This window comes from Myxocyprinus asiaticus, chromosome 11 (assembly GCF_019703515.2).
Source record: "Myxocyprinus asiaticus isolate MX2 ecotype Aquarium Trade chromosome 11, UBuf_Myxa_2, whole genome shotgun sequence".
NCBI classification, from domain to species: domain Eukaryota; kingdom Metazoa; phylum Chordata; class Actinopteri; order Cypriniformes; family Catostomidae; genus Myxocyprinus; species Myxocyprinus asiaticus.
The window spans coordinates 12,653,277-12,677,811 of NC_059354.1; the positions used below are offsets into that span (position 1 = coordinate 12,653,277).

Consider the following 24,535-nt stretch of genomic DNA (forward strand, 5'->3'; position numbering starts at 1 on the left):
CCGACCATGGTGCCAATTTTACCGAGAACCGTTACACCCCTACTCGACATATAACAGTATTATAACGCAATATAGCTATGGTCTATTAAGTATGGTCTGTAAAGCTATACATTTAAATTTTTATTCATGATACATTTTTATTGTGTTCATTTGTCTTTAGATTTTACTTTGTGAATTTATCATCATTCAACGCAGCTCCCCTGATATGCTCTGGCACCACCCTATTTGAAAACTGTGGGCCTAAGAGAAACACACACACACACACACTTTTAAACATTATGGTAGTATTTGATGTACTAGTTTTACTCTGGTTTAAAAAAAAAAAGTTGTCTGTGTCAGATGATTAAAAAAATCATTTTACTGTAATACAGTAAACAATAATGTATTATATTTATAAGAATCTAATGAGAATCACTATTGCAAATAATGGGAAATCCTCACAAATGAGGTGCATTACAGTAATGAAAATTTACTAAGGCTGTCGATTTAGCGTGTTAATTTTGTGTGATTAATTATATAAAAATAATGTGTTAAAAAATGTATGCGATTAATCATGCCTACGTACCCGTTTGTAAATTCTGTAGTAAAAGTACTTATTTTCTTACCACCTGAGTAATTTAAGCTTGAAGTACATGTAGGCCTAACTTAAAATTTGTTACCAGCCACACCAGCAGGGGGCTTACAGCGTGCCTCAACAAACCTCTCAAGCAGCGCAGCCACGAAATTAGAGTTAGGTTGAGTTCTTGACAGCTAAACAAAGCACAACAGAATGTAGGGATCTCAAGGTGTGATTTTCATACTTTTCAACTTGACACAGACTCACAGAGTACTAAAAATGCATCATTTATGACCTGAAAACCAGTGAGATCGTCAAAAGCATCCGTCTGACACATATGTATATAATAAAAATATCACAGACAAAGCATAACAAACCATGATGTGAGAACAGGACAGATTAATGAACCCAGCTGTAAAATGGATTGCTGTCGACTGTCAATGATTTCGGAATAAAACAGTGTATTGACTTCTAAAACCAGATTTTGTATCGTCTTATCAATACTTCACTTGACTTCCTCAATAATGAAATTTCAATCTGAATATCTTAATTATACATCAATAAATTTTATTTATAATTATTTGAATTATTATGTCTTATATTATATTGTCTTTCTTTGGGGCACCTTTCTCTGCAAATATTCAAATGCAATTCATTGCAATTAATTTGATTAGTCTAAATGCCATCTAATTTGGTTAAAATATTTTAATCAACTGAAATCCCTAGAATTTACTCAGAAAAGAGGTTACATCAATGGTAAACAGGAGAAATGGCCTAAACAGGTCGCTTTGATGTTGCTTAATAAAAACACACTTTAATTTCTTTAAAGATCCCATAAAATCACAAGAAAGCTCAGTTTTCTTTCCTGTGTTGACATATTACCTATTAACACAGGAAGTTTGGGTGAGCCCCTTTAAAAAAAAATAAAAAAGCTATGAACTATGAATTGCTATTTGCTAGTCGGATGCAGATTGTATCAGGGATAGGGATATTCTCATTCTAGTGAGCATTTGATTGAACAACGATTTGTGTAGTGCAAGATGAGTCATCAATATTTTTGGTCAGTTTAGCCGGAAGAGAAAATCTGTACATTTTAAATGTGTACTGTATATTTGCTAAGGTTCATCTTGACAACAAGTGTACAACTAACTAGGAGGACACTAGCATAAATATGGCTTTAAATCTAATAGACATGGACTAAAAGCCATAAAACTCCAATTTCATGGGGTCTTTAACTCCAACTCTTGGAGTTTTGGATCTGGATGATTTTGCTGGATATTAAAGTTCTCCATTTAACAAGAGCATGATGTGCAGTTGTTACCTTAAGAACATATTTCTACCTGAACTGACCCATAAAAAAAACTTTTGTTGATGTAACCTCATATTGCCTGGTTGACTCAGTCATAATTTCCTTGACTTACATAGAAGAGGTTTATTTAGTTATTACCATTTGAACTACAACTTTTAGGTTATTTGACAACACAATTTTGGTGTGTAAAAGAGCTGACTGGATTGGGTGTTGTTTCTTGAGTCTGTTTTTCTTTCTTCAACTACAGAATTGATATTTGAAGTGGTTTCTTTCCCTGAACAAAGGAAAACCCCACAAACAAGTTTGACAGCATGTTTGTCCAGAGAGAGATCGCTATAGGCTTTAGCAAATGCCATTCATAACTTTATAATGCAGGGATGGCAGAGACAAGATTGTCATTTTTAACTTTACGTCAAACATTCCAGCACATCTCCATTCTCACTTGTACTGGCTCTAGCTGTATTGCCATTTAATGGTGTTATTTTTGGAGTGTGTGAATTTCACCCTCGACACACACTGTGTGTATGCATGTAGATGAGTGGGTGAGTCTTTAGCAAGTGGGCCACAACATCTCTCAGGCTCAGAGACGTATCAGTTGCTATGGAGATGGAGGGGAAATAGCTTGGCTGGGTATCGGAACTGACTTTGTGGTTCGATTCTGATTGAAAAGCACTCAGTTTGATTTTGATTTCAATTTGATTTCATATGGAAACTAGGGATGGCCATTTTTGAGTAATTTTGTACTCATTCCCACAAAAATCGAGTACCCGATTAGAAACCAATACTGACGGCATGAGGGTAATGCACGTATACAGTATAAATTCTGAGTCTATGTATAAGTTATCACATTTTTATAATTTCACATGTTATTTTTCAGAAAAAAAACAAGTGTTGAAAGTTGGCTTTTTATAAAATGCGCTCTGCCTGTGTTAAGAGAGTTCACGCACACATATACACATACTGGTCTGATCAGCTTCCGAGTTTGCTTCTCATTTTCTTTCCACCAATTAAAGCAGATCCTCGTCCATTGGTTTGCATGACTCTAACAAGAATCGAATAACAATTGAGTAGAATCAAAGTCTTTCTAGCAAGTCAGTCCACTGTCGGCCATCTTTGGAATGATCTCAGGGGACTATTTCCAGTCATGACAGTACAGCTCCTATCTACTTGAATGGGAGAACACCAAAATCTCAAAAAAGGTTGGTCAAGATTATGATCAAAGAGCATATTTTAAATCAGATGTAAAATCTGATAAAACTGGTATCATAAATTGTGCTTCTTTACCTCATATTACGCTAAAAAAACAAAATGTTCCTGGCTTGTATAGCTAATGTGCATGCGCGTTCTAGAGTTGATTGACAGGTGATGTCTGTATCTCAAAGGTGATTGACTCTTTTAACTATAAGGCAGGACTTCCTTTCTACATCCGTTGACCGTTGGGCAGAAGAGCTTCTTGGTTGGCCCATCTCTGCTAAATAGTCTGGTAGAATTCAATAAGAATCAAAATATTACAGGTATTGCCTTATAACTTGGCTTTGCTTTCGAAGCACAGACGGCATGATATATCTTTTCTTCTCTCATTCAACACCTCAACTACACACATCCACAATGCCCCCAGTGGACTCAATTTTAACTGCAAGATTTGATGAAAGATTCAGAGGGAAAAGAGTTTAATTCAGCGTTGCTCACGGCAGGGAAATGCACAAAGGAAATGAATTTGCGGTATTCAAGTAGTGTTTTAAATACTCTACAGTAGTAGCTTGTGCAGAACGAGTACCTGATTACTCGATTACTCATGCACATCCCTAAAGGAAATATTTTAGTGACAATGTCAACAGGCCTGTTTTAATTATGACCTAACCGCATGATTGCTAGAAAGAGTCATCGTATTTTAGTTTACTCACTTGTGCATTATTTAGACCAGACTGAAAATTAATTTTTTTGTGTAATTTTAGCTAAAGAAGCACACTTTATGATGTCATTGTTGTCAGATTTGTTTTGCTCATTTGAAGTATGTTCTTTAAATTGTAATCTTGACAAACAGTTTTGGATAGTTTGGTCCATTCAACTAGATAGAGCTGCACTTGCTGCATGCCTATTGCCTTCATAGAAAATAGCTGCCCAGAGGTGTTACCAAGACGGCCACTAAGTGAACTAACTTGCCTTAAAGAGACTTTAGTATGGGACAAGGAGCTGCCTGGAAAAGGCTGACCGCTAGGACACAATTTATTTTTCGTAAAAGAGGTGAATGGTCACAAGATTTACAGGACTCGAACTCGTCATTCTACTGCACAGTATATCGGAGCACTGCCCACAAGGCTACAGCTCTGACCAATCTATGGATTTTAAGAATTGATTTGGAATCATTCAAATGAGATTGCAATTGATAAATAATAATAATAAAAAACAAACACAAAAAAAAGTTTTATACCTAGGGGAATCCGTACGGCTGGCATAAAATGTAAGATTGTGAGGGAGATAATGTGGCATGTTGAGTAGAGCTGCACTCTGGACTGTGACCGTTCTGATCTGATTCTGATTCTGTTCTTTAACTGTAACAGACTCACTAATAAAGAACAATCTGCCACTTACTGATGATTTGGGAAATGGTTGTTCTGTTGATTTGATCTCGTGAGGCTTGATTTGAGGTTCTGCTCATAGTGGAATGTGTGCTGTTGGGGTTCTGGGGGTAAGAGGGGGTCATGCAGTTAACCTTCAAACTGTAGTCTGGAAATCAAAGAAACTAAACCAAGCAGGCATAACCAGCTGCTAATACTGGACAAGATCCCCCAATCACATACACACACCCCACTATAGCTATTGTACCACAAATGGTCTAGCAGAATAGGGATGCACCGATACCATTTTTTTCTCTTCTGATTCCAGTATCTGAAATCTCAGTATTGGCCGATACCAATCCGGTACCAGTGTTGTTGTTTTTTGCATAATCAGTTTAGAATATCTTTACATTATTTTATGGAACTAATTGGGTGTGCTCTTTAATATGTAAAGAAACACAAACCTCTAACTACACATTATTTCAAAATAAATGTATAGCTTATTAAGAAACACTTTATTATTAACTAGTATACTGGATAATGTAGCAGTAAAATGCCACATAGTGTGTCTGTGTGTGTGTCAACAGAGCAGCGCCATTCACTAATGCGCTGGCGCTGTGCGTGCATTTTTCTTGTATTTACACAGCCTTTTGTGATTAACAAAGCTATTGCACATCTTCAGGTGGCTTTGAATAAAATGCATGAGTCATATGAACTAATGTAATTGGTGTTGTTATGGTTTTTTAGTCATTTTTGGAGCTTGACAGTAACGAACATGACTAACACACATTATTGGATTTGGATCGGGCTCGTCGGACCGATACCCAATATGTCTAAAAACATCAGTGTCGAAGCCGATACTGGTCCAGGTATTGGATCGGTGCCATCCCTATAGCAGAATCTCTCCCAGTGAATACATGTCTATCGTTGCACAGTAATGTCATACCAAAACACATCTAATTGTAAAGTAAATCTAATACATAGTAAATCATTTATTGTTAAATCTGTCGCTTAAGTGCTGGATGAAGATAAATGATCCGTGTTGCTGATGAACTACTGCATTCTCCTTTGGCCCACCGCTCTCATTTCTCTGGTTAATCATCACCCCTCACAGCACTGACAGAATGTATAGCTCCTCTGAAGTGCTTTCCACATCGTGCTGAGGATTATATTTCACGTGCTCTGTTTGCATTGTTAGCAATATAATTGACTTTTATCCTCAGTCACCTGGTGAAGTAATCATCACATTCGCCAAATATCCACTTTCTAATGTGCCACTTTGGTAAGAACATGTCTGCCAAGAACATTAATGTAAAATACATAAGTTCAGGGTACATTTTTGTAGGAGTTTTTCCCTGTTAACATGTCTGAGCTTGGTCTTCATTTACAGAGCAGTCCTGTTTGAGCCATATTAGATAAGTTATAGACCCACTTTGACCTGCAACACTTTGGTTTTTCAGTTACAATCAGTAAATTCACTAAGTAGTAAATCACTAATGGGGGGGTGCCTCAGGTGTTACAGTTGAGACCGTACTGTGCGTTCTTATTGAGTTTTTATTGCTCGTTTGCTATTGGTATACAACCTAGGGGTGCACAAATCCAGGGTGATTTTATTAGTATTCATAGGTGTATGTGCGCAATGTTTATATGCTCATTTTTGGATGTTTGGATATACAGTGAAATGTACAATATTAACATTTCCACAGCATCTAAAACATAAGGGCTTTTATGTATGTACAGCTTTAGAGATGTACAAATTTTTACGAATCCTCTGATGACTTGTCAGAACAGAAATTCCCAGAACCTTTACAAGAATACTGCTAATGAATGAGTTCAATACACGGACACAATCCCATAGCGGGAAACACTGTTTTAGGCTTTCCCGATTAATTGTCATATAAATTGTCATATTTCTTAAGGATAGTTCACCAAAAATGAAAATTCTCTCATCATTTACTCACCCTCATGCCATCCCAGATGTGTATTATTTTCTTTCATCTGCTGAACCCAAATTAAGATTTTTAGAAGAATATTTCAGCTCTGTAGGTCCATACAATGCAAGTGAATGGGTGCCAAAATGTTGAAGCTCCAAAAATCACATAAGTCAGCACAAAACTAATCCATAAGACTCCAGTGGTTAAATCATTGTCTTCAGAAGTGATGTGATAAGTGTGGGTGAGAAACAGATCACTTTCACATTCTTCTTTTTGTGTTTTTGGTGATTCATATTCTTCAAGCATACTGCCCCCTACTGAGCAGGGAGATGAATTTCAAGCAAAAAAATACTTAAATATTGGTCTGTTTCTCACCCACACATATCATATAGCTTCAGAAAATATGGATTATATGGACTTTTATGATGCCTTTATGTGCTTTTTGGAGCGTAAACATTTTGGCACCCATTCACTTGCATTGTATAGACCTACAGAGCTGATATATTCTTCTAAAAATCTTAATTTGGGTTCAGCAGATGAAAGAAAGTCATACACATCTGGGATGGCATGAGGGTGAGTAAATGATGAGAGAATTTTCATTTTTGGGTGAACTAACCCTTTAAGAAGTCATTTTTACATTTTTAACTTCAAATATATTAATCAAATAATAAAATAGGGATATATGATTTCCTTTTAAAGCCTTAAAAACTTATCAATTATTTTATATTATATTATATTATATTATATTATATCATATTATGCAATAGTAAAATATTTCTTTCCTAATTTCTTCCCTTTCACACATTATTTTAATGCTCTTTGATTAAGCCCACGAGCCCTTACTTCTCATAAAGCAGAAGATTTTGTTTCTTCATTTAATCACTCCACAGAAATAGAGCAAGCACGTGTCTCCTCTTCTGTGTCTCTGAAGTGCTTTGCGTTCACTATCAAAGTTTATATTTGTTCATTTATATTTTTGCTGGAGTTTGGTGTGAGCCTCTTAAAATTCCCTTGTTTGGGCATTAAAGTGTGTTTGGAATTTGAAGTGCTCAATAATCATGGTTAGATCAAATAACCGCAGTCAGATGATTATTTAATGATCGCGACAGGCCTAGTGGGGCTTTAGTGACGCGATACGAATGCAACTCATTTTTGAGACCTTCGGCAGAGGGCAAGATTTTCCATGAATAACGACTTCAATTCTTTCTGAAAAAGTGGGATCAGTCTTTGTATCACTACTTTAAACCCCCATCTCTCTTTGTCTCTGTCTATAGGAGATAAAGATGGCAGTAAAGTGACCACAGTAGTGGCAACCCCTGGACAAGGACCTGACCGGCCACAGGAGGTTAGCTACACTGACACTAAGGTCATCGGGAACGGCTCTTTTGGCGTGGTCTATCAGGCCAAGCTCTGCGACTCAGGAGAACTGGTGGCCATTAAGAAGGTCCTTCAAGACAAGCGATTTAAGGTAAGACTGAAAAAAAAAAAAAAATGATTTCATTTGTGTGAAAAAGGTGACATCGACCTGTTGTGACAGCAACCTGTGTGGATGAACCGTGTCTTTAGAGAACTCCATATGTGGTGTGTGTGTGAGACAGAAGGACAGCATGTGTACAGTGACCTGGCAGATAAATTGACACCATATCTGTGTGTGCTGCATGTGTGTTTTGTTGGTGAATCTGTTGCCCTTTGCATTGCCACTTTGTCAGGTCCTCTAGGGTGACGGCACTGTTAAAGTGCAGCTTAACTCTATTGTCAAACTCCATTGAAATCAGTTTTTGAGTTTCCCATGCGCTTCACGTGAGTTGTTGTTTGTGTAAAGTGTTCCAAATCAGTCACTTATGATGTTCCATTTCAATCAGGGTGCTGCCATAGAAAACAGCTGCTTATATAAGCAGTAGACAGCAAGACAAATCTCTAGGTTTTGAAACACAGCCCATGATCCATTTCACAACTCCTGCACTGTTGTTACTGTGCTTTTAGCTCATCTCAATGAACTATCGGACTGATTTCTGAAAGTTAAAGAATGAGCATCAGCTGGTAATTACATTACATAGACCTTGTATGTCACTCATATACAATATCCACTGGCTCATGCTTTGGCTATTTAATTCTTAAACTCTCTACTTGATTCCAACTGCTCACATTGACCCTGTTTGTACCTGGTATTAAAAACTGTCTTGGGTGAACCAATCACAGTGGTCAGGTGAGACACATCACCGTTTACACCTGGCATTTACATACGTCTCCTGTGACCACTTGTGATGAGATTTTGTCAAGAGTCTCTGAATACTTGCCACAAGAGTTAGGCTACTGTGGACTGATAAAGTATAAAAAGTCAGCACACTGTTTCTCCAAAAAATAAGCTCCTTGAACTTTTACCTCACCTCAAACATGACATTTTGAGTGAAATACTCATTATAGTCAAGCAGCTGTTTGTGCATGCTTAATGTGGTCTGTGTTAGAGGTAGACCGATATGTCAAGTTTACCGATTAATCAGTCCCGATAATTGATTTTTGGAACTATTAGTTATCAACAAAAATCTGTGCTGATAGATGCAGATATATTTTTTTTTATTGTTTTTTTCCTCTGTGGCCGGTGCTGGAGGATTCTACAGTTAAAATGCATTGGCTCTGCAATAAAACAGTGACCTTTAGAGGTGAAATAAAAACAATCACTGACACCTCATGGGGATTTGCTGTATCTAAATCTGTCATCATTGACAATATTCATCCATATTTTTATCCTCATGTCAATCCATATTTTGTTATTTTGATTAGATAATGAAGTGTTTTAAATTAAAGCGAGGGCAAAAATGAGATTATATAGAAACGTGCCTCTTGTGAATAATAATAAAACGTATTCCTAGACTATATATATATATATTATAAGCCCTTCATGTGGTGAATATATAAGCTATAAAAAGCTTAATTTGGTAAATAGCCTACTTAACTATTGAGCATTATAATGGATTATGCATGAAATTTTTCAGGTTTCTTAATTGGGATTTTGTTTGGACAATAAACTGCATCTGGGATTTTATTCATTTTGGACTCTTGGGTCATAGTAAGGAAATATTTGTTTTTAACATTCTGTAAGTCAATTTGAAAAACTATGTGCTGATTAATCCTTTATCAGGCTTTTCCACCACCTTAGTTTTCGGTATCAGCAAAATCCACTATCGCTTGACCTCTAGTCTGTGTCTGAGTCTATTGCATGTTGATGTCAGGCATATCAGAAATGATCCTTTAGATCCATTGCTCTTGTCCGGGACGCATCATCAGGATGCATTAGCATTTACACCATGATCAGAACGTAATGGGGGCTTTGGGCAAATAATACCACTGTAATGAAATCCACTGTGTTGTATTTGTAACATTTGATTCTGTATATGTCTTAAAGGAATATTTCGGATTCAAAACATGTTAAGCTCAATCTAAAACATTTGTGGCATAATGTTGATTAGCACAAAAAACCCTAATGGCCATTAAAAACAACGATTTAAACAGCTTGACAGCTTACAAGTGCTTTTATAAAATTGTAAAATACACATTTTTGCCTATAAACCCTAAAAGAGTAAAAGAAAAGGAGGGACGAGTCTATATTTTATTTTATTTATTTATTATAATTTTTTTTGTGGTAATCAACATTTTTCCACAGATGCTGTTGTTTGAGCTTAACTTGTGTTGAACCCAAAATATTCCTTTAATATTATATGCTAGGCCTAGTATACTGTACATATTATTGCAAAAATAAGACCTAATTTTCAGATTGTGAATTAATGTTAATAAATTGATTAAATTGAATTATTTTACATAAATGAATATTGCCCCTTAATGGAAAAGTTAGGCTAATTCCTGACACTGATATACACTACAAATTTGATGTGGTTGCATGCATTTCTGACCACCTCTGAATGTGGTTTCAGTGATACGATTACAAAATGTTTAGGACATTTACACCTGTATTTTGCAGTGATGCACTGACATTTTTTTTTTTTACAGAAACACCGAAACCGAAATTAAAGTTTTCATTTAGCTGAAAACCGAAACCGAAACCAAAAATAAAGTTTGGGTAATTGCTGATTGATCATTTATGTGGCAGTGTGTTTAAATTAATTTAGTTAATGAATTTTGCTTCTGAGCTTATCAATGAGAAAATTCCTAAAAAAATACAGTACAACGGTGAAAAGTGGATTTTATTTCTGAACACTGTGCACTTCATAACAGTTTTAATTATTTAGGCCTCAAATATCAAATAAAGCTCAATAAAATAATAATAATAACAATAAAAAAAATGGATATATTTATCTATTTTAAAATAAATGTAATTTAATTCAATTAATTTACCTTTTTTTATGTTCTATGAATGTCTATCTACTACCTTGTGAAAAAAGAATACATGGATAATATTTGAAGGCCTTAAAAAACAAAAAACTCAGTTGGGTAAACTCATAGCTATCACTGGCCTTTTAGGTAGCCTAATAACTCAATGTTTTACTTCTTCAGGAAAAGTGGCAGGTTCTTCTTCAGAAACAGTAACTTCTCTGCTTTCTCACAGGAGAGGCAGTTCCTTTTCTCATCAGTGACATGAGATGCTGCACTAAACAGTCTCTCACTGTCTATGCTTGTGCTGGGGGCAGACAAAAATCTGCGTGCCATCTGTGCCAAGTGTGGGAAGCGGCCTTGATTTGCGCTTCAATACGCAAGAGCGCTATCGCTTCTGGGGATGGGGGGTTCCGCAATATAACAATCAAATTGTTGCGCAGTAGCACTCGGAGTCAGTCTGGTGTTTGGGTTGCTCTCTTTGATGATCTCGTTGAACATGTCATACAGCGTTGGTGGTGTGCGCACCTCATCCATTGTACGGGTCTTTTTGAAAATCGGAGAAGTCTCTGAGTTGTGCGCACCGTATCCATTAACCTCAACCGGCAGTCCACTGAGTCCCATGTCTTTGGTCTCCATCAAATCAATTTCAGTTTTGATCATTTGGGTGCCTGCTGCTTTATACCAGAATCAAAGCAATGATCTTTGTATCGCGGATCAAGTACAGTAGCGATGCAATACAAGGGTTCGGATTCCGTCTGATTAAATTGCCTGCTGACAGCCTCCAAGAGTGTGTGTTTTGCCGTTTTTACTCCGTGGTCTGTTTCAACCTCTTTGCTTAGCAGATGCTTTAGTGCTATAACTAAGGGGATGACTTCAGCAACAGATGCATCGGATGAGCTTATCTCCTTTGTTAACTGCTCAAAGAGGGCAAGAATGGAGATGACATTTTCAATTAACGCCCACTGGTGGGCACTGTACAATGCGGGAAGATCATAATCAGCTACGGATGCAACCAGGACTGTCTTTTGCTCAAATAGGCTTTCCAGCATATAATATGTACTATTCCATCTCGACATCTTGCTAAAGCCTTTTTGTTGGCAAACCCAACAGTTTTTGTAAATCTGCTAAGCGCGAGTATGCAAGAGGAGAATGTTTGAAGTGGCCCACAATTTTTCTCCCTGTAGCTATCACATCTGCTATACTGCCCTGACTCAGCACTCTCTCTTTGACAGCTAACTGAAGAGTATGTGCCATGCAGGGCAGGCTCTTCAGATCGAGGTTCTCCATAGTTTTCACCATGTTCCTTGTATTGTCCCCGAGTATGACGTGCACTTTTGTTTGATCAATTCGCCAAAAATGCCTCTGAACTGGCTGCTGCTGAGTGTGACCCCCCCCCCAAACTCACGTACATGAAGCAGAACCTTCTGCAATATGAAATCGTTGTCTAGCCATTGAGCTGTTAGACTTAGCATACTAGTGGGGCTGACGTCTGAGCTCCAAATGTCAGTAGTAAAACTAATGGCTGTGATGTCTGCAGTCAGGAGCTCCTGGATGTGATTCACAACAACGCCGCACATTTCTTGCAGACACACATCTGAGAAATAACGTCTACTCGGAATTGTATAACAGGGCTCAATGTGTTCGATCAACTTGCGAAACCCTATGTTTTCGACTACTGAGAAGGGCTGATCATCCAAGGTAAAAAAATTCCATTATTTTTTTAGTGATGCGTTTTGCTTTGGCGTTGTCATTGGTCATTTTTTTACCCTTTTCAAAAATATCAGCTACGGATGGATGGTGTGCTGGGGCCAGGGAGATTTTTCTTTGCCATTGTTGTTTTGGTGAACTCGGTATGTTGTTTAGGGTGTCATGTTCTCAGGTGATAAACTGGTTGTACTAAAGTTCTTGGGCAATGAGCCACCTCTCGATATTTCAGCCAAACAAATTTAACATTTTGCTATTTTAGCATCCTTTTTGGTCACGGTGAAGTGCATCCACACTGCAGAAAGTTTAGCTGTTGTAGCTTAACCAAGCTGTGTTCACGAAATGGGAGGAGACGCTGACTCTGTCAAAACACATCATCGGAGAAGCGCTAATTAAACGTCACAGTTTCGGTCAATGGTTTCAGCCCTCCAAAACTATTTTGCCCGAATATTTGCGGTTGCCGAAATTTCGTTGCATCCCTAGTATTTTGTGCTGTCCACTTTTATAAGTTAAAATGGGGCAGTTTATTCAGTAACTAGATATGCAAGTTTGCACTTTCAGTTTGCATGTCTCTCCTTCCCTACTTCCTCTCTCTCTCTCTCTCTCTCTCTCTCTCTCTCTCTCTATCCCCCTCTCTCTTTCTTGTCTTAAGTCTCTATACATTGGCATTTGGAAAAATTAGAAGTGTTAATTCTCTGCACGTCATCTGTCTTACATAGTTTTGTTGTTATTTTTGTCATTTCTTTACCACCTTTTGTGAGATGATCTGTATGTGTGAAGTGTGTCAGTAAATATGCATTGCTCTGTGTGTGTGTGTGTGTGTGGATATGACCTTTACCCTGCCGCACACACACACACACACCCACACGCACACATATTTGCATACACATGATTGTGGCATGTGAGTAGGCTTTGTACCATGCTGCAACTGGACAGAGTCTACTGAGACACACACACGTGGTTTGCCTCAGTGCTGGGCGGTTTGATGTTGCATATCATGTGGCAGTAGAAATGTGTCAACCCATAGAGATCCTGAGATACAGTGGTTATCAGTGGGCAGGACTGCTTTACGTTATTACACATGAGAGCGATGAAGAAATATGGAGTATTGCGAAAATACAGAGCAGGTTGTGTCCCAAACCAGTTGAGAACAATGTGAAAGCAGAGATAAGTTTACGGATGCCAAGCGGCAGGGGTGGATCTAGAACTTTTTTCATGGGGTGGCAAGGGGGTGGCATGCAGACTATGAGGGGTGGCAACACCAAAGCAAGTGCCCATGCATAGTTCTTATGAATCAAGTTATCAAGTTCATTAATTGGAGTCACTATCAAATTATAAATATCCATGAATTTGCAATACAACTGCATTTTCACAGGAACCACATAGTAACCATTTTGTTACTGATTTGCCAACATATGTGATATTTCATTTTTTAATATATTTTTTTTTATATACATTTACAAAGTTTTTGCTTTGTCATTATGGGGTATGGAGTGTAGATTGATGTGAAAATAATAATAATAATTTAAAGCATTTTAGCATAAGGCTGCAACATAACAAAATGTGATAACATTTAATGGGTTAAAGACAGTGTAGATTACCTGCAGGGTTCCAGCAATATCTCCAACTTCTGCATTGGCTAGTGCACAGTCAAACAGAGATGCTGTGACAGTACCTTGGAGACAGCAGCAGGGTTTCCGTTAGCTGGTAATCAGTACCGTCACTACCTCTCCGCATATTATGCAATCTGCATAAGGCACCAACTCCCTAGGGGGGCACCAGAAACTCCACTGGCTGCCTTTACTGGCACGTTACATGTTATTCAAGGACCCGGTAGCGGTCACGGAACACAGACGATTGCCTCGTGCTCACACTTTCACTTCGCGCTCGCACCGTGCCTCACAACTTTCGTATCGCGCCTCGCAGTGCAAGGCTGGTGTTCAAACTGCAGCTGTCTTGCTGCTGCAATCATGTTACAAGCTCTATCTGTGCTCTGCGGGCATGTTCTGCTGCTGTGCTACATTGATAAAATGCTTGGCGCAGGGATCAGCATAATGTCTCCCACCATCTGTTTTCCCGACAGTCAATGCATGTGACATTAGCAACGTTTGCGCGAATTGACTCGCTTCTCATGAACTACGATTTATAAAAAATGCGTGGCGTTAAACGAATTTTGCATTAACGCGTTATTAATGTGTTAACTTAGCACTAATATATATATATATATATATATATATATATATATATATATATATATATATATATTAGGCAGGGCTCAACATTAAATATTGAACAGTAAACTGGTGTCACAGTCCTGTCACTCTTTCAGTCTGGGTTTTGGTCTGACAGGACCATGGCATTATTCTCCCTTGTCTGTCATTTGTGTGAGCGCACGGTCTCTGTTTTATTCCCTGCCACACACTCTTCAGTCTGTTGCGTTTCATGTCTGGAGTGTGGTGTCTGGGTCCTGACTTCCTGTCTAGTTCGGTTTCGGTCTGTGTCGGGACATTCATAGTCCTTGTCTGTCTGTTATTGACGATGGTGCATCGCGCTTGTGTCATCTTGGCTGCATGCACTCGCGTCAATAATCTATGTCGGTTTTTGTGTCTGTCTCTCACTTCCGCAGGCGCGCATTACGCTTTGTCACTTCGGTAAGGTATTGGATGTGTGTGTGGCCGAACTCTCACACAAGTGTCCTGTCTCGTCTTGTTTGTCGATTGGCATGAGTGTATATCACCTCCTTGTCTTGGCGATGTGCGCTCATGCCAATCGGATATTTTGCCTTCTTGTGAGAACACGCGGCTTTGTTATTGTTTTTGTATCGCCGCGTGCTTCTCTGTCTTACGTCACACCCCGCCTCCTTGTTTGCTCATTATTGTTTCATTAGTTACACCTGCCCTTTATTAACCCGCTTGATTTCTCTCTGTCCAGTGCAAGATTGTCTTGTTCTCCAGTCAGTCCTTTATGTTTTTCCTAGTGTTCCTGTCGTTCCTGATTCCTGTTCCTGTTCTCGGTCCGGTCGGTCCTGATTCCTTGTTCCCTTCTGTCCCAGCCTGAATTACCCTTTTGTCCCCTTCGGGGTTGTTTATGTTTTCCCCCTCGTGGGAGTTTGTTTGGTAAATAAAATATTTTGTTTTTTATCTCTGCGTTTGGGTCCTCATCTCTGCAACACACGTGACAACTTGTCATTCACTTGTCCGGGTAAAAAAGTTTCTTGTCCGGAGAAAAAGAAAAAGGAAGGAAAAAAGAAAAAAGAAAAACCACCATCACAATTATTACAGCTAGTAGGGATCACATTAAGAACACAGTGCAGAAAGATGGTAAATCATTACTCACCCTCAAGCCTGTATGAATTTCTCTCTTCTGAGGAACACAAACTTAGATTTTTGACAGAATGTTAGTTACAGTCAATATTCACTGTCACTGCATCTTTTTTTTTTTTTTTGCTGCATCATTTAAAATCAACAGTTTTCAGTTTCAGATGCCATTGTAGAAATTCACTATTCACAGTCAGCCATCATTACTTTGATCAATGAGTGAAAGTGTCAAATAACAGGACGGTAACTGAGATTAAGGGAGTAATATTTAGCTGGTCATGTGATTCTAACATGGCAGCCCCCATGTACGGATCCCCTCCATGTAGAATAAAACAGCTTTTATAAGATTACTGATATGAATGGAGTCTTCATTTTAATGTGAGTGCTCATGATTTCCTACATATGTTGCAAAATTGCAATTCATGTCTTAAGAAGTTAAACTTTTTTAATGAGGAAAAAATTACTGAGTGCACCTTTCATCAACATTAGATAATGCATTAGCTATGCTGAACTTACAATGAACAATATATTTTGACAATATATATAATATAATATATTGACAAAATCTTTGTCAATGTTAATTTCTAAAGAAATACAATTGTTCATTTTTAGTCAGTGCATTAACTAATATTTACATATACAACTTTTTTATTAAAAAAATGTATTAATATATGTTGTAATTAACATTAAGATTAATAAATTATGTGTAAAATTATTAATAAAAAATGTCTGTTTAAGATTGACAAAATGCATTGAAAATGTTAACAGATAAAATCCTGAGAGAACTTTGCTGCTAAATCAGTTATGATGTATATTGAAAACAGATATGTATATTAAAGATAGATAATATATTTTAATTATGTATTTTTTTAATGTTATAATATTCATGTAATTCTGATAAATTATTTATGTGTATTGATACACTTATTAAAACTGACTGATTCACGTGGCAGAGAAAATAGCTCAGATGCATACATCAGATGGAGCTTTAGAGAGATGAGAGGTGTTTCAGGTCTTCAGGATGATGCAGAGGCCTGATTTAAGTGTTTCTCTTCACTCTACAGATGGTAGCACAATGCATTTTTGCAGTTTCTGCCTTGCTTTCTTGCTGTTTTATAAAGGAGCACCACAATGTAACGAGACAAAATTATCATTCCAACATTGCGCACTTGCGAAGAAAACATCTTTGTTTGTTTATAAACAGGAGAGATAGTTTTATTTCATCGCTCGCTTACAGAGATGCAGTACAACACTTTTCACATGTCAAGTTAACAGGTTTATACCCGTTAATATATGTAACATCTAAGGTTCACTAAAAATGTGCTTCCCCGCTGAACGCGCTCACAAGCTGTTGAACGTTGCACCACGAGTGAAGGCGAGAGGGAGAGAGAGCGACGCAAAAGAGGGAACTCCCCGCATTTTGAAAGTGAAACGTGTGAATTATTAAAATTTTGCTCAATCCCACTCTATTGAGCTAATTTTCGTTATTGAGGTTTTTAATTGGCCAACTTGTCCAGTCGGGCAAGTAAAATTCTCTTTAACTTGCCCATTCAAAATTCCACTCGTCCCGGACAAGCGGACAAGCGTTAATGTCGAGCCCTGTATTAGGGATGTGCAAAATTGCATCATTTCAAAATCGACTTGTCGATGGGTTATGTCGACGGTTAGTTGCCTAGTCAGTCAATAAAGCCCTGGATAATTAGGCTGGAGTAATTTTCACAAGACACCAATCAGATGTGTTTCTTAATGATAGGCTATAGATGGAAAGCACATCACCTCAGTAGGATAACAGATAGGCTATTGTAAAAAAATTAACTATAACCTTTGTGTGCACAAAACTGTCAAAGTCATCAAAACAGAGATTTACAGATTATGTATGAAACAACAGGAACATTGCTCTGAGCCAAAAAGTCTGATAGTAAAATACTGTTACTACAATGTTTTCACCGTTAAATGCATGTTTTGCCAACACTTTGTTGTTCGTGTCTTCATTACATAACGAGTGAAATGAATACATTTGAATGTAAATGAAGTAAAAACAATAAAACTAATAATAACACAGAATGCCCAAAACATTAAGCTTGAAATAATGTAATTTAATGAGCCACAAATTTAGCCTACCTCTATTTCATAAATGAATTCCACGAGCTAAACTCTTTTGTGTTTGACCGTATTATTTCAACTACAGAGTATTTAAACCTACACTTAAAAAATCTAAATATAGAAATAAAATGACACATCAAATATATCAAATTGAACCAGTCTGGCCATTCTGTTTTTTATGTGTAAATGAAATGCTCTGATTCTGCATTTCATTTACACAGAATTTAAACAGCCTCAGAACTGCCTTTGATTCTAGGGGCTGATGTTGGTCAGAGCAGGATCATTTAGTCAGGCTTTTGCATCTTTAGACAGAATTTTAAGCAGGCTCTGAGCAGGCTTAACTCTGCTGTGCAAAGATGCCATAATACGATAGGCCGAACGTCAGTGTTTCAAAGTACCACAATAATAAATGAATAGGCCTATATGAAAATAAAAATCTGTCAATCTATTTAAAATAAATAAAGAACTGAACAGGGCATCAAATTTTAAACATGGGCCTCAACACATTTAAATGAAATGTGTTTCAAAAGCCAGCTTGTTATCTTGTTAACAGTAAATAATAAAAATAGTCTATATATTTCACAGACTAAAATGGCTTAATCGTTCATGCATCTACATATTTTTATTCAGAAACAAAATCTACATGTTTATGAGGAGATGCGAGCAAAGCCTGTTGACACCTGCCACAGAAAACACTCTCTTGGCTGGGACAGACGTGGAAGGGACAGCTATGTGTGAGAGATTAGAAAATATCGACTCTCATTCATTTTCCACGACTGGAGAGGGTTCTGGTCCGGGTCCATGCACTGATCTTTGTCATATATCTCCAGCTCTGTAGGTCGGTTAAGCGTGTTTGAGTAGCGTTCCTCACCAAAAAAAAAAAAAAAAACACCTGCAATTGACGGCCATTTTCGCTTCTCCAACATCAGATGAAGACTCTGAGCGCACATCCTTGACATTCTGAGCATTATTGACATTATCTTGACATTATTTTGCAAATATTGCATTATACTACATCAGTTTACACTTTTGTGAAACTTGTCCACGCAGCGCTTGCTTTTTGTGACGTGACTCATGCTAACAGTTTAGCGCCTGCAGCAAATATGAGGTAAACCGTCAGATTTATGAAAATAATGTTAATATTATACTTATTTATACTAATTGTAATGGGATTTGTGATTTAAAAAAAAATATTTAAACTACATTAATTCCAATATTAACACTTTAAATATTACAATTTAAAAAAGTAAAAATATTTTAATATTTTTTTATTCTTTAAAAATTAGTAGTCGACATCACTAATTGACTAGTCAGTTATGCTATTCTTCTCACCACAATTGTACAGAGTGGTTATCTGAGTTACCATAGACTTTGTCAGTTCGAACCAGTCCGGCCATTCTCTGTTGACCTCTCTCATCAACAAGGCATTTCCATCCGCAGAACTGCCGCCCACTGGATGTTTTTTTGTTTCTGGCACCATTCGGAGTAAATTCTAGAGACTGCTGTGTGTGAAAATCCCAGGAGATCAGCAGTTACAGAAATACTCAAACCAGCCCGTCTGGCACCAACAATCATGCCACAGTCCAAATCACTGAGAACTAATTTTTTTCCGCATTCTGATGGTTGATGTGAATATTAACTGAAGCTCCTGACCCATATCTGAATGATTTTATGCACTGCACTGCTGCCACATGATTGGCTGATTAGATTATCTCATGGATGATTGTTGGTGCCAGACGGGCTGGTTTGTGTATTTCTGTAACTGCTGATCTTCTGGGATTTTCACACACAACAGTCTCTAGAATTTACTCAGATTGGTGCTAAAAACATCCAGTGAGCGGCAGTTCTGTGGATGGAAATGCCTTGTTTAGGAGAGAGGTCAACAGAGAATGACCAGACTGGTTCAAACTGACAAAGTTTACGGTAACTCAGATAACTGCTCTGTACAATTGTGGTGAGAAGTATATCATCTCAGAATGCTGTTCTGAGATGTGGGTTGGCGCTGTTTTGGCAGCACGAGGGGGACCTACACAATATTAGACAGGTGGTTTTAATGTTGTGGCTGATCGGTATATATATATATATATATATATATATATATATATATATATATATATATATATACTTTATCTTATAGATTTATACTGTATACCTGTATGTATATTTGAAATGGTTTAAAAGGAAAGGAAGGTAGAGTAAGGAACCGTCATTTCGACCAGACAGCTTTAGTGAACAAGCTGATTAAAAACGTTTAATGTGAGAACTAAAAAATCTAGTTAAAGATAAAGAAGGCATGTTTTCCACTAAATGAACACATGGAACAATGATATTTAATCCATGCAGCAATACAACAGTTCTTAGTAAGGCTGTGCCGATACAACCAAATATTGATATATCGCGATATATTTTTCTAATGATATTGTATCGATACTTTAGATCCCTCGATCAATATTTGTATTAATATGTTATTAACCCTTATGCATTCTCAAACTTTGACTATGACTTTATTTCTTCTTTTGAGATATGAGGTGTTTTTCCAATTCAATGCAAGTCAATGGGGTCCAAAACTTTCAAACTCCAGAAAAGGACATTAAAGCAGCAAAACTGTATATAGTGGATTTAATAAGTCATACTCTTTTCTCCTGAATGGACTGCAGCACTCTAGGCAAACAAAGGCTATTTTGTTGAGGAAAATAAATAAATAAAGAATGTCACATCCAAACCACACCCACAATTAATGATTGGTTTTAAACAATCATCAATGGTCTTTGAGTAGAGTTTTCCTAGGTCAAGAATTTCAGGGATGTGTGCTAACAGGAGAAATATCACTAAACAAACACCTTAGAACAAAAATGACTTTCCATTTCATCATAATTTTTCGGCAAGCCAAACAAAGCCTGTTCGCTTAGTAAGTATAAATTAGCCTTTACTATTCCTCTGAAATGACTTTCCTTTTGCACTGACATTACAGTGGACTACAGTGTAGGTGCAGGCTATTGGATATGTTAATTGTTATCCAAAATGCTAGTTATGTAGCATTATAGCATAGTTTTAACAGACTTACATTCATGTCTGGCTCCGTTCTGGTATGCAATGGCCACTTTTCATGATCTAATCAATTCCTGATGGATCAAATCAAGTCCCCTCCTACATTTTTCTTTTGTAAATATCATGTTTCTCTCGGAAATACAAACAGGTTATGGAAGTAAAATGGTTTGCGAATGGCAATTACCAACTTTAAGCCAAGTGTGACAGATGGTAGTTGATAAAGCTGTGTGTAAATGTAACGGTCTGATGAGATTGCCTGTATGCAGAGTTGGCAGTGACTAGATTGTTCACAAATTACCACCCACCATGTGATTGTGAGTTACAGACTAACAAAGTCACAGTAACACATACATAAATGCATGTGTGAGGACACACACACACACACACACACACACACACACTCATAGATGTTGTCTCTTTGGCTCTTTTCACACTTGGTTCAATTGCTTGATCCAAAACAATTCAAACATGAGTTTGATCTCACTCCCCTCAACCTATTCTCACAGGTCTGTGCTGGTGTTCACCCAAGTTAGGAAAACCTTTTTACACAACAACCAAATTAATTAAAACTTTTATGTGAAACAAACAGACTTGGGTCCACATCAAACGCTATTGTGTGAAATCTTATTATTTCTGATCTAAATCTGATCTGTTTTTTCCAAAATGACTTGAAATGCTTAAGTAGTACAAGTTAGATATCAGTATTACTAGTGTATTAATTAGAGCTGTGCCAATACTATCAAATAGAGTTGGGGTACTCGAGTTTGGACTTAGACTCGAGTGTGAGTCACGAGTCCATTTTTTAAATTTTTTTATTTTCTTCCCTTTTTCTCCCCAATTTGGAATGTCCAATTCCCAATGTGCTCTAAATCCTCGTGGTGGCGTAGTGACTCGCCTCAGTCCAGGTGGCGGAGGACGAATCTCAGTTGCCTCCGCTTCTGAGGCCGTCAATCCGTGCATCTTATCACATGGCTTGTTGAGCGCGTTACCACGGAGACATAGCGCATGTGGAGGCTTCACGCCATCCATTGCAGCATCCACGCACATCTCACCACGCGCCCCACCGAGAGCGAACCACATTATAGCAACCACGAGGAGGTTACCCCATGTGACTCTACCCTCCCTAGCAACTGGGCCAATTTGGTTGTGTAGGAGACCTGGCTGGAGTCACTCAGCATGCCCTAGATTCGAACTTGTGAACTCCAGGGGTGGTAGCCAGGATCTTTGCTCACTGAGCTACCCAGGTCCCCTCGAGTCCAGTTTTAATGGATTTGGATTTGTCACGGACTCGGATGCATTTTTACTCGGACTTGATTCGGACTCGAGCCTTTCTTTTTTCAGAGTTCAGCCGAGTCCATGACATTTGTGATGCAATGTAAAAAAATAAATAAATAAATAACAAAACAGAAATTAATGAACACATCTCTGTCTGCATGCAGCTGTATTAGCCCCTGAAGTCGTAGACATAGCAAGAGTTGTTTCACTGTGTTTAAGCAAACACACGCACATATACATACGCACATGCACAGGCACACTCATCAGTCAACAAATACTCTTGAATGTAACTACAGAGACTACTGTATAACATCATCTACCGAGGTGGCTGGCACGATGAGAACATAAAGACGGGTATGTATCCACTGTAACAGAAACTAAACAAGGCAGTTTCACACGACACAGGACCTGACAACTGGTAAAATTGCGTGTGCCATTTGTGCAGCCAAGACAGTGCTCGCATTGCGATTTCATCGTGGTGAAAAATGTTAAATCAAGAACTTCATTGAGTCAAGTCACCCACATCATGTCTCTCACAGTTTACTAAAAACAGCATATCGAAATAAAAATAGTATTAATATTAGATATTAAGTCTTTTTAGGCGTAATGTATCTACACATGTAGGCTTCTGTAGTCTCTTGTGGTCCATGCAGTGTTGTCAGCTTGAACTGGTCCATAATAGCTTGATGAATTAACTGTGTAACTTTTTTTTTTTTTTTTTAAGCGTTACTGCTAAACCAGACAGCGACTCTAAACAGATAAACAGCATCTACTTATTATTGATTGACTATTTTCAAAGTGTTGATGAGCTGCTTAAAATACATTCTTTTACAGCATTTGTCCACCATTCACAACACAATGATATGCACAATATGGGATACATGCACAATAAAATATTAGGATATTTTGGGCAGTGAAATGTTTTGTTTATAATTTAATTTTAGACTATAAAATAAATGTATTATTCGATGACAGAGTTTGTGTATGAAGCTAAACTTCATGGTACGAGATGAATTTACATGGTTATGAGTTTTTTATTTACATTTTTTGTTTAATTTTATTTTTATTGTAAACCACCGGGTAACTTATGCACGTTTTTTTTTAGCCTACATATCTGACACTTTTGATGGACAGTTCTGTTAAATTTATGACTCAAAATTATTATTCTCCATGTTTTTGTGGTTAAAGAAGAGCTCAATGAAATTTTCTTTGGTTGGTATTAAAGATTTCAGAATGATTGCCGACCAACGCGGCTGCCGCTCAAGCACATATCAAATGTTTTTTTTTTATCTTCTGCGGCAGCTGCTGCGAGACGCACACGGACGCATCAGGGATTTAGGTACATGAGCAACACGCAGAACTGCCCTGCATTGTGCGGTTTCCCGCAAATCAACTAGAAAATCATGTCCATGACAACATGGCCCTAATATTATCAGTGGGCTTTTCCAGTGTTTTTAGATGTAGCATTTGCAGTCAAATCGTGAGATGTAACTTCTCAGCGAGTGCTAATTACTACTTTGTTGACTTATTTGCATGTACTGTATTTTCCCAAATCAGTCGGCAGATAGAGAAAAAAGATTCAGAAAGAAATCTCAGTATATATTATTTCTTTAGATAGGGATAATTTTAAATAAAACTAAATTAAATTGAATTGACAAATTGAAAATGAAGTAGAAATAAAAATGTAATTAAAATTCGAAACATAATTACCTCGGTTGTAATGACTGACACAGCTTTCACTTTCTTTAGTCTATGTTTGAGTGGAGGGGAAAAAGCAACAAATAACTGAAATGTCAACAGAACGCAATAAGAAATGTGTTGAAGGACAGTTTTGTCTTCATACACCTGAAGCATATGCTTTCATTTTTTGAAACCACTTTGAAGTTTGTTTAGCAGGATTCTAATCATAAAATATAGAGGTGTTTTTGTTACACTTATATTGACAAACTGTTTTTCTTAGTTGTGAAGTTTCAAATAAGCTTAAAATATTGATGTTGAGTTTACGGTTACAATTTTAATTCAGATTAATGAGCAGATTCATTTGGACTTGACTCAAATTCAGCCTGTTATGGACTCAGTCTTGAGTCCAACTCGGCCCTGTATATATATATATATATATATATATATATATATATATATATATATATATATATATATATATCATATATATATACAGCAGTATTTAATGCTCGTCCAGCCAATTTCTGCTGGCACTGTGTAGCCTAAAAAACATCTCTCTTTTAGGCACACACCATGTGGGTGGTGTTTTAAATAAAGTTGTTGATTAGCCAGTTTCTCCCATTGAAGCTGTCAGATGAGACTGGTTGTCATGGTTACAGGCCATTTCGGTAGCTCTCTTCTGGTCTTTTATTCTGGTCAGATATGGGTCAGAAACTGATCTA

The 24,535-nt window shown here is 37.4% G+C and overlaps 1 protein-coding gene across 2 annotated transcripts in view; it reads left to right on the forward strand.

Moving 5' to 3' along the window:
- The window catches only part of LOC127448192 (glycogen synthase kinase-3 beta-like), a 125,936-nt gene that overhangs the window by 59,601 nt on the left and 41,800 nt on the right, over positions 1–24,535 (forward strand). For both annotated transcript variants that reach the window (XM_051710545.1, XM_051710546.1), the window contains exon 2: positions 7,632–7,825. In XM_051710545.1, the coding sequence (XP_051566505.1) occupies positions 7,632–7,825 (194 nt within the window). The remainder of the gene's footprint in view (positions 1–7,631; positions 7,826–24,535) is intronic.